Consider the following 11,990-nt stretch of genomic DNA (forward strand, 5'->3'; position numbering starts at 1 on the left):
ATATATATATATATATATAATATTTTTATAATATTTTTTAATATATATCATTATAACTTTTTCTATTCAAAGATATATGGTGATTTCTTAAAAAATATGAAGCAGCACAAATATATTAATAATAATAATAAATGAAGCAGCACAAATATATTGATAATAATAATAAATGTTTCTAGAGCAGCAAATCAGCATATTAGACTGATTTCTGAAGATCATGTGACACTTAAGACTGGAGTAATGATTCTGAAAATACAGCTTTGATCACAGAAATAAATTATGTTTTACAAAATATTCAAATAGAGCCTAGTTATTTTTAATTGTAATAATATTTCACAATATTACAGTTTTTACTGTATTTTAAATTATACAAATGCAGTCTTGGTGAGCAGAAGAGACTTCTTTCAAAAACAAACAAATATCTTACCTTGATATGATATGATATGATATGATATGATATGATATGATATGATACGATACGTAGTTTTGTCAATTCAGGTGTTTCACTATAGCATGCTAAAAAAACAAAACATACAAACAAAAATCTCTCAGGCCTTCAAAAGGTTTTGAAACCCTGTAGAGCCACATGCAATTTCAAACAGGCTGTATGTCAGAAAGCTGAAGCGCAGCTAGAAATGGACCTAGCAAGAAAATGACCTGAAAAACTCAAAACAATCTGTGTGTTTTTGATAGAGCAAATCAGAAAACTGAGCTATATGCAATGACCAAGTCATAAACTCATAAAAATGCTGCAGAGGGTCTCATAAAGCCCACAGACATCATACGAAAAAAAATTATTCTGCAACAGAAATGTTGATGTAGACATTACTGCTAATGCTCCTTCATACAACACCGACCTACAAGAAATGATTTCCAACAGCGTTTTGGAGCAAACACTTATTTCTCCACAACAGGAAATTATATGTTCAATTATTTTTTTTTTTTAGGAGCCGAGAGCCTGCAACAGCAACATGAACAAATAAATTCATGTATTAATAATAAACAATTACTTTGCACATGAATACAAAATTAAACACATAATCACAAAGAATAATTGTTATTATTACTTGTTAAATGAATTACGTTATTGTTTTGATAATTACATATCCATTTATTCAAATCTGTAAACAACACGCCTTCATGTGGTCATGTATATAACCATTTAATCTGCATATGATTGCGTGTATATTTCCAACATGTTCATATGTGTGCGCTTATTAGCTCTGTTGAATTATGCATCATGCAGCATGAAGAGTTCTTGGTAAACATCTGTTCTGGGAGAATCTCAGCAGGGCTCTGATGTGAGCGTGTGCGGTTTGTGTAAATATATGAGTGTGTGTCTAGCCTGCAGCGCTAGTCGTCTCTAGCATACATGTCTTAAATGATTTGACTGCGTGAGGATGCGTGCGATTCAGCTCAGCGGGAACACTGCTTCATGCCAGATAGTCTTTTTTTTTTGATAAAACGGGTGATAAAATCTCATAGACTTACATTTAGTCGGTCTGATTCATTACTGCTAACTGGCTCTTTTGAACAGTTAAATTAATGATTCAGCAGTTCAGTCGCTATAAATATTTTATACAGTAGTGATTCATTCAAGAATCAGACTTTGATACATTAATTTATCTATTTCAGAAAGTATAGATATCTGATTCATGAATGAATCACCTATTGAGTCTAATCTTTTCAATGAATCAGTACCGACTGTTCACAGACTCGGCCTAAACGATTCATTTACAGACTGATTCTTGGTTCAGTGAATTGTTGAGTTGTTAATTCGACTCATTACAAATCTGACATGTACAGAAAAAGATGTAACTGTTCAGTCTAATTTGTATATTAGTTCCTCAGACTGGTTTTATAAACTGGCTTAGTTGATTCATTAAAAAAGATCCAATTCTTTAGGATGATTCATTAATTAATCAAACAAACATTACTTATGTTGAATAAAACCAGGCATATCTAGAATTCAGTGAACAGGTGATTAACAATTTTATTTATTAGTTTGTTTATTATATTAATGAATCATTCATTTCAATCAGTCAATCAATTGAACCAGTTCACAAACTCAGTTTGAACCATTCATTCACAAATGTTTTTTTTTTTTTTGGTTTAAAGAATTGGTGAGTTGTTTAACCAACTCATTACAAGTCGGACATGTGCAAAAGATTTGGTTCTGTGAGTCACTGACGTGTTGACTTGAGAACCACATGGACAGATTCAATCTCATTAGCGAATGAAACATTCAGACTGGTTTTGTGAACTGATTCACTAAAAAATTAATTCATGAGATGCTAATTACATTGAAGGAGGAATTTATGTAGAATTCAACAAAGAAGTCATTAGTATTCATTTAGTAATGACTGATTCATGAATGAATTATTCTATTGAGTCATATCTTTTCAGTCAAACAGTTGAACCAGTTCACAAACTCAGTCTGAACGATTCATTCCCAAATCAATTTTTGGTTCAAGGAATCTGTGAGTTGTTAAACGGATTCATTACAAGTCGGACATGTCCAAAATGTTTTGGTTCTATTAGTCGCTGATTTGTGAAATGCTTAAATCATACTGTTTTTGTGAAACGGTTAAACTGATTCATTAAAAAGAGAAGGCATTGCTTATAAATTGATCTTACTGCTAGTAATGAAGAAGGAAGTTATATCTAAAGATCAGAGACTTGGGGATGTGCTCTTATGACTTCAGCTAATAAAATGTAAAATCCTAAAATTAATAAAGATTCATAAAATGTAAAAATAATCTAGTTAAACCCATTTGTATTTAAATGTATGTGTAACCTTGTGTCTGAATGGTCAATTTTTATGAAATCCACATGCTGAAACTCTTTATCAGCACCATTGTATCTCATAATTGTGTTTTGTTTTACAGGGTTCTTTATGGAAATAAGATTACAGATCTGCCTCGAGGTGTTTTTGACGGATTGAGTGCATTAGAGTTACTGTAAGTACAGAAAAGCCTATGTCAATGTAAAATTACCACCCACATATGAAAAATGTCACAATGGCATTGCTTAATGGTCTGTGAATAAAGTAGCACACTGAAACGGCATCATCCAGACAGTCATAGTAATGTCTGAGCTGTCTGTCTTTCTCTCTTTCAGACTATTGAATGCCAATAAAATCCACTGTGTTCGCGTCAACGTCTTCCATGACCTTGAGAACCTATCTCTATTGTCCCTGTATGACAATAAGATCCAGACTCTAGCCAAAGGCACATTTACTCCGCTGAAATCCATCCAGACTCTGTAAGAGACGTTATATAACGAACAATTGATATGGGCACTTACTGTAATCAAGATGTTTCAATGTTGACTTTCTTTCAGTCACTTAGCTCAGAACCCCTTCGTCTGTGATTGTGGTTTGAAGTGGCTGGCGGACTTTTTGCGCTCCAACCCGATTGAGACCAGCGGCACACGATGCTCCAGTCCTCGACGACTCGCCAACAAACGCATCAGTCAGATCAAGAGCAAGAAGTTCCGCTGTTCAGGTAGAATAAACGAACACACTGTGCAGTTATTTACAAAGAATTTATAAATAATTGCATACATTTATTTATTTATTCATTTAAAAGTACGCACATAACTTTTAATTGGGAAGTTTGTTTGAAATTCCAGGTAAGTGCGCAGACAGTTCTCCAAGCAACACATTAGTAGGCGTTTGTAAATGAATCAAATCAGTTGAGTGAATAATTTAATGATTTTCTCATAAAGGCAGTCACTTGTTTCATTCCTGAATAAATCAACTGTTTTTGAACAAGTCAGTTAAATGAATGATTCAGTGACTCGCTTACATAGATAGTCACTGGTTTAATTCCTGAATGAATCAGTGTATTCGACTAAATCAGTTGAGTGAATGATTTAACGATTTACTCATAAAGATAGTCACTGGTTTCATTCCTGAATGAATCTGTGATGTTGAACAAATCATTTGGATAAATTATTGATTCGCTCTTCCAGACAGTTACTTGTTTAGTTTCTGAATGAATCAGTGTTGGTACAAATTGGCTGAATGAACGATTCAGTGACTTAATCATATTGGCAGTCATTTGTTTCATTCCTGAATGAATCAGTGTTGTTGAACAAATCGTTTGTGTGAATGATTTAATGATTCACTTCACTTAATGATTTAATTTCTGAATGAATAGATTTTTTTAACAAAACATTAAAATGCCATTTGTGTAGTTCCTGAATAAAACAGTGCTGCTGAACTAATTGGTTAAGTGAATGATTTAATGACTCGCTTATAAAGAGTCACTTGTTTCGTTCCATAAATTAATCAGTGTTTATGAACAAATCAGTTGAAAGAAGGCTTCAGTGACTCACTCATATAGGCAGTCACTCATTCACATAGAGTTAATCAGGGGCCAGTTGCATAAACTTAGCCACCATGCTAAGACTGTGTGTTAAGAACTAGTTTGACCAACTAGCAGTTGCCAAGGGGTAATCAGTCTTAATTTTCCAATACAAATGAGACCAATCTACCTTTTCATAAATGAATTTAAAAGGTTATGACCAGTCTTTAAATTAGAAAATTAGATGGCTAACTTTTTAAGACTAGTCTAAAAAGTTTATGCAACCAGCCCCAGTATTACTGAACAAATCAGTGACTGAATGGTTTAATGATTTGCTCATAAAGTCAGCCACTTGTTTAGCTCCTGAATGAATCAGTTTTTCTGGACTAATTGGTTGAATTAATAATTAAATTACTCACTTATATAGGCAGTTACTTGTTTCTTTCACGAATTTATCAGTGTTGTTGAACAAATCATTTGAAATAATTATTTAGTGGCTCACTCATATAGACAATTACTCATTTCGTTCCTGAGTGAATCAGTTTTATTGAACAAATTGGTTGAGTGAATAATTTCATGATTCACCCATAAAACAGTGACTTGTTTTGTTTCTGATTGAATGTTTTTGTCTAAATCAGTTGAATGAATGACATTTACTCACTTATAGTCAGGTACATGCTGCCACCTACTGGCATAAATGTGTAACCTGCATAAAGAGTGACTAAACATCACTCAACCAATGGGATTCAAGGAAACAGTTGTATAAATGCCAGTATATTCAAGAAAAATCTTTGGTTTCAGTCTTTATTTGTCTAGTTTTAAGTCTCAAATTTAGATATTTGCTGGGTTCATGTATATCTACACTCCATAGCAGCTGTATTTTCTGTTTTCTTGCATGTGTTGCCATAGCAGCCAAGGAACAGTATCACATCCCAGGTAAGTTGTTTGTGTCTGTTAAATATCTCATTGAACCTGGTTTTGTATATGACTAAAAATAATATATGTGATGCAAACTGAATAATGGCCTACTTTCCTTTGAATAACAGTGGTTCTCTGAAAGCATCTTTATATTTGTCTCAGGCGCAGAGGACACACGTTTGAATAAGGACTGTAACAGCAAGCCTGTATGTCCACCCAAATGCCGCTGTGAAGCTACTGTGGTGGATTGTTCAAATTTACGGATGACCAAGTTTCCAGAGCACCTTCCGCTTTCTACAACTGAACTGTAAGAGAATACATAATTAAAACAGAACAATTACAATATGGCTCTGTTCCAAAATATAGTGAGCTGCCTGTGTAGGGAGTATTTTAAGGCATCATGTCTGTGCACTCAATATGAAGAATGTTTCTTAAAGTAGACTGCATAATTGTGCTGCCTTCTTTGTGATAACTTCTTTCGGCTATTTGTGAAAAGTCAATCCCAGAATGCTTTGCGACAAACTCCATCCAAGGATGGCGGATGAAGCAACCAAAATGTTGACAATTCTTTGTTTAGATTTTTTTTTTTTTTGTTGATAAAAATAGTTTTTGTGCTGCTTATAGTATTATAGTAGCACATTGTTAGCTTAGCAACATGCTAACTCTATGTTTATTTCATTGTCTTTATTTTAGACGGCTCAATAACAATGACTTGTCCATCCTGGAGGCAACAGGACTCTTTCGGTCCCTCACACATCTCAAGAAAATGTGAGATTGACATTTATGTTCTACATAATATAATGAAACAATGTCAAAATACACTGTATTACTTACTGTTGAACTGAACTGGACAATAAATCAGTTTTGGTGCGTTTCTCTCACAGAAACCTTAGCAACAATAAAATCACTGAGATTGAGGATGGAGCTTTTGATGGCGCATCGTCTGTGGTTGAACTTCACCTCACTGCCAACCACCTGGTGTCTGTACGTGGAGGAATGTTCCGGGGAATGGACGGATTACGCATGCTGCAAGTGTCCTTTTCACTATCATTTCTGCCACAACATTTCTGAGAAGCATGCTTGTAGTATAACTAGTTGTGGTTTACATAATTAAAACAGCTTCAAGCTTTTTTTTAAGGATGGAATGGTAGTGTAATAGTAGTATGACTGATTGACTGATAGGATTACTGATTTATTGGTTTGTTGGTTGATTAATAGATTGGTTGGTTAACTGATTGATTGGTAGTATGAGTGATTGACTGATAGGATGACTGATTGGTTGGTTGGTTGGTTGATTAACAGAATGGTTGGTTGACTGATTAGTTGGTTGGATGACTGACCGATTGGTTGTTTGATAGATTGGTTGGTTGACTGATTGATAAGTTGGTTAACTGATTGCTAGTATAAGTGACTGATAGGATGACTGATTGGCTGGTTGGTTGGTTGTTTAATAGAGTGGTTGGTTGATAGTTGGTCAACTGATTGCTAGTATAAGTGACTGATAGGATGACTGATTGGCTGGTTGGTTGGTTGTTTAATAGAGTGGTTGGTTGATAGTTGGTTAACTGATTGCTATTATGAGTGACTGATAGGATGACTGATTGATTGGTTGGTTGACTGATTGATTGATTGATTGGATGAGTGACTGGTTGGTTAATGGATTGGTTGGTTGGTTGACTGATTGATTAATTCTAATTCAAGTTTATTTGTATTGCGCTTTTCATGATTCAAATCGTTGCAAAGCAGCTTTACAGAAAATTTAAGTTTCTATTTTAAAGTTTCTACATTATATTTAGTAGTAGCTTATCAATGGTGACTGTTAAGTTGATGTCCATATGGCAGAAATGTACAGTAAAATCCATGCAGTTAGTTAATGACATGTAATCAAACAGACAGTGAACACTATTTACTGCAATAGTTATATGTTGTGATTAAACTTATAGCAAAATTTAGTAGTTTTGTATGTTGTTTCGGGGTTGGCATCATCTGAGGTCCTCTGGGGGGTTGGCATCATCTCTTCTCAGGTGTTCGGTCATCTCAGATCTTTGTAAGGGTTGGTCATCCAAATTTTTTTTTTCATTTTAACACACTCTGTTACCTTAGATAATTTAGAAGTTTCATCTGGTCTAGTTGAAATATATAGTTGAGTATTATCAGTTTAACAATGGAAACTAATCCTGTATTTTCTAATAATATTACCTAAGGGGCAACATGTATATTGAAAATAGCAGTGGGCCTAGGACAGATCCTTGCGACGCTCCATCCTTTACTGGTGATCATTGAGATGATTCCCCGTTTAAATAGACCAAGTGGTATCGATCGGACAGGTAGGATCTAAACAATCTTAAAGCCTGCTCTTGAATACATGTGTAGTTTTGCATTCGATCTATAAGTATGTCATGATCTATAGTGTTGAAAGCAGCACTAAGATCAAGTAAAGCTTGCAATGAGATGCAGCCTTGGTCTGACGCAAGAAGCTAAAATGTTTGACATAAACGGAAGATTTGAGATGGGTCTGTAATTTGCCAGTTCACTAGGATCTAGTTGTGGTTTCTTAATAAGAGGCTTAATAACCGCCAGCTTGAATGGTTTTGGGATGTGACCTAAAGACAACGACGAGTTAATAATATTGAGAAGCGGTTCTTCTGCTACAGGTAACAACTCTTTCAGTAATTTAGTGGGTACAGGATCTAACAGGCATGTTGTTGGTTTAGATGCAGTGATAAGTTTATTTAGCTCTTCTTGTCCTGTAGTTGTAAAGCACTGCAGTTTTTCTTTGGGTGCGATGAATAAAACCGAATTACAAGACGCTGTAGACTCTACATTTGTTATTGTATTTCTGATGCTATCTATTTTATCAGTGAAGAAATTCATAAAGTCATTATTATTAAACTGTGAGGGAATATTTAGTTCGGGTGAAGTCTGATTATTTGTTAATCTAGCCACTGTGCTAAGTAAAAACTGACTGACTGATAGGTTGGTTGGATGACTCATTGGTTGTTTAATAGATTGGTTGGTTGACCGATTGATTAGTTGGTTGGATGACTGATTGATTGGTAGTATGAGTGATTGATAGGATGACTGATTGGTTTGGTTGATAAACGTATTAGTTGGTTGACTGATTGATTGGCTGGTTGGATGACTGATTGACTGGTAGTATGAGTGATTGGCTGATAGGATGGGTGGTTATTTGGTTGGTTGAATAACAGATTGGTTGGTTGACTGATTGATTAGTTGGTGAACTGATTGATACATCAGTAGGGCTGCAAAACAATTAATGGTGATTAATCGCATTCAAAATAAAAGTTTATGTTTACATACTATATGTGTGTGTACTGTGTATATTTATTATGTATATACAAATACACACACATACATGTATATATTAAGGAAAAATATGTTAGGTTTATGTATAAAATATTTATATTTATATATAATATAAATTATACACAAGTATAAATATATAAACATACAAATATTTATATATGTGTGTGTATTTATATATACACAAAAAATTAATCACAATTAATCGCCCATTTATTTAAATATATCAATATCTTTAAAGTGTATCAGCGCAAGATTGTGCAAATGCATCATTACTCAAGAGCAATCAAAGCAAGCTCAGCCATTTTCATTGTTCCTCACAGTCACCCTGAAGCCCTGAAACCTTGTTTCTGTCTTTGTTAGGATGCTGAGGAATAATCGCATCCGCTGCATCCACAACAGCAGCTTCTCGGGCCTGCAGAACGTACGTCTGCTCTCGCTCTACGACAACCAGCTTACCACCATCATGCCTGGAGCCTTCCACACGCTGCCAAACCTCTCCACTCTGTAAGCACCTCTAGTTCTCGCTGCCTTTTATGAATGTGTCCGATCTGAATATATGCTTCTGTTAATGTTAACTCTGTTTAATCTCCACGGTCTTTTTTCAGAAACCTGCTGGCAAACCCTTTTAACTGCGATTGTCGTCTGTCCTGGCTGGGCGAGTGGCTGCGATCTCGGCAGATCGTGACGGGAAACCCTCGCTGTCAGAACCCAGCCTTCCTCAGAGAGATCCCACTGCAGGACGTGGCAAAGCCAGACTTCCTCTGTGACAAGGGTAAATGAGGCTTTCAGGTTTTTAGGTTTAAGCTTATCGTTTCACTGTCCTACATCTTCATCATTTAGAAAGCCTAAACATACTTTACTCACATATGTGAACGCAGATGCCTCTAGCTACTCAAGTTTGATTTCATGTGTTTAATACTAATAATGAACTTAATAAAATGAAATGAAATAAAATAAATGGTACATTAATTTCTCTATGAATACTTGAGTAATATATATATATATATATATATATATATATGCAGAGCTCAACAGTAAGGATTTTCTGATTTGCAACATTTTCTCTGGTTCTAGAACAAACAAGTTATCTAATTTTATTATTCACTAATAATAATGTTCTTTATGTTTTATTATATTTACAAGTAATATTTAGATTTATTAGATTTATTTGATTTAATTTACAGCTACTCTATAATGTAACTGCATAAATAAAACAGTTTTACTGAAAACCATGGTTTACGATGCAAAACATTATGGATTAGTTTGTAGTTTTCAGCACATTTTTATTGATATTTTTCCAAGACTTATATTAAATAATTGATATAAGTATATAAATAATCTCACCTATGGAATCCTGTGTCCGTCATGGGATGATAAAATAAAAAAGGTAATTGTGACTTTTTTTTAAAATTTGTTTGTATGTCGCAATTATGACTTGTTCTTTTAATTCTGTTTACATTGTGCAGTGCTGTTTTTGTTTCTGCCACAGAATTAAAAAGAAAAGTTAATTGCGACTTTTTATCTCACACTTCAGACTTTTATCTTGCAATCCCGAAAAAAAAAGTCAGAATTGTTGGATATAAACACAGAATTCAAACTTATTTCTTGCAATTTTGAGGTTTCTCACAATCTGACTTTTTCTCTGAATTCTGAGGTTGCTTCTAAAAAGTCTGCGGTTCGTTTCTGCCACTGAATAGAAAATAAAAAAGGTAATTGCGACTTTTTTATCTCATAATTCTGACTTTTTTTCTTGCAATTGCGATTTCTTTTTAATTTTATGACAATTTCAAATATTTTATTTTAATTTAATTGTGAAAATGGACTTATCATAATTGTGTTTACATCTTGTAGATCTCAGAATTGTGAAAAAACGGTCAGAATTGTGAAATAAAAAGGTTGCAATTATCTTTTTTTAATTTTTACTGGCGTAAATCTGCTCTCTGTAAATTGTAATTGAATTGTATATTGGCTAATTATTGATCAAATGGCACGGTTTCTGTGACTGTATGTCTAATGGTATCTCAGGGCTGGTTGAAGACGACGTGAGTTGTGTGCCTAAGCCGGTGTGTCCGGAGCAGTGCACGTGTCTGGATACAGTGGTGCGCTGCAGCAACAAGCACCTGTTGGCTTTACCCCGCGGCGTCCCACGCAATGTCACTGAACTGTGAGTCACGCGCGCGGGCGGGACCGGGCTTTATGCTAATGCAGGGGTTCCTGTCTGGCTGTATTCGGGTGTCTGATGAGCTCTGTCTCCATAGATACCTGGATGGGAATCTGTTTGTTGCGGTGCCTAAAGAGCTCTCAGCATTCAAACAGCTGCAGCTGGTGTGAGTGTCAGATCCAACATTACATTACATTCTCTTTCATTGTCATTGCTTTAATGTTTAAATGCCAACTGACCAGGGGTGCGTTTCCCAAAAGCATGGTCAGCTAACTACGGTTGTTAATTCCATTGAAAGCTATTGGTAACTATGGAACTTGTGACTAGAGTTGGTTTTGGGAAACGCACCCCTGACCGGCAAATTAATATAAATAATTGTATTGCAGGAAATAGCATAGCACATAATAATGTACAATAATATGTTGTATACAATCTGATAATAATAATAATAATAATAATAATAATAATAATATGTTGTTATTATTATTGTTGTTGTATAATGTTTCACTTGATAATAGGACAAAAAAAATGAAAATTATAAAAAATTAATACTAATATCAATAATAATAATAATAATAATAATAGATTGTATACAACATATATTTTATTGGTTAACAACAACAACAACAACAATAATAAAAAAATATTATTAATAATAATATTAGGATTGTATACAACATGTTGTTGTTAACCAATATAATATGTTGTATATGTTGTATAATGTTTCACTTGATAATAATACAAAAAATGAAAATTATCAAAATGAATACTAATATTAACAATAATTGCTAAGAAGAAATGTACTGTATGTAATAAAGTGGTTGTAATAATTATTATGTAACATAATATTATAATATTACTATATTTACTAATTTACTATATATATATATATATATACTATAATATTACTATATATATAATTATTGTTGTTAATACATGATAATAATACAAATCTAGTATTGTTATTGTTGCTGTGACATATATTTAATAATAGGAACATTTTTAATATTGTATATTCTATTCTATATATTTTTATATTTTACATATAATTGCATGTAATTCTACATAATAATAATAATAATAATAATAAAATCTGTTATTGTTGCTGTTGTTATACATAATTAATAATATAATTATATAATTTAATTATATAATATTCAATATTTTATTAATAATAATCTGTTATTATTGTTGTATAATGTTTCACTTGGTGGAGTACAAAAAATGACATGATAAATTAAATAATAATGACAATAATAGCATTATTAACAAAATAA

The 11,990-nt window shown here is 33.4% G+C and overlaps 1 protein-coding gene across 1 annotated transcript in view; it reads left to right on the top strand.

The window, feature by feature from the left end:
* Positions 1 to 11,990, top strand: part of LOC107706111 (slit homolog 1 protein-like) — a 62,918-nt gene that overhangs the window by 22,712 nt on the left and 28,216 nt on the right. Inside the window, exons 12-22 of the mRNA XM_016509694.1 lie at positions 2,886 to 2,957; positions 3,118 to 3,261; positions 3,340 to 3,503; positions 5,217 to 5,243; positions 5,388 to 5,532; positions 5,919 to 5,993; positions 6,110 to 6,253; positions 8,913 to 9,056; positions 9,158 to 9,324; positions 10,578 to 10,716; positions 10,811 to 10,879. Coding sequence (XP_016365180.1) covers positions 2,886 to 2,957; positions 3,118 to 3,261; positions 3,340 to 3,503; positions 5,217 to 5,243; positions 5,388 to 5,532; positions 5,919 to 5,993; positions 6,110 to 6,253; positions 8,913 to 9,056; positions 9,158 to 9,324; positions 10,578 to 10,716; positions 10,811 to 10,879 — 1,290 coding nt within the window. The remainder of the gene's footprint in view (positions 1 to 2,885; positions 2,958 to 3,117; positions 3,262 to 3,339; positions 3,504 to 5,216; positions 5,244 to 5,387; positions 5,533 to 5,918; positions 5,994 to 6,109; positions 6,254 to 8,912; positions 9,057 to 9,157; positions 9,325 to 10,577; positions 10,717 to 10,810; positions 10,880 to 11,990) is intronic.

This window comes from Sinocyclocheilus rhinocerous, unplaced genomic scaffold (genome assembly GCF_001515625.1).
Source record: "Sinocyclocheilus rhinocerous isolate Xijiao unplaced genomic scaffold, SAMN03320098_v1.1 scaffold3004, whole genome shotgun sequence".
Lineage (NCBI taxonomy): Eukaryota > Metazoa > Chordata > Actinopteri > Cypriniformes > Cyprinidae > Sinocyclocheilus > Sinocyclocheilus rhinocerous.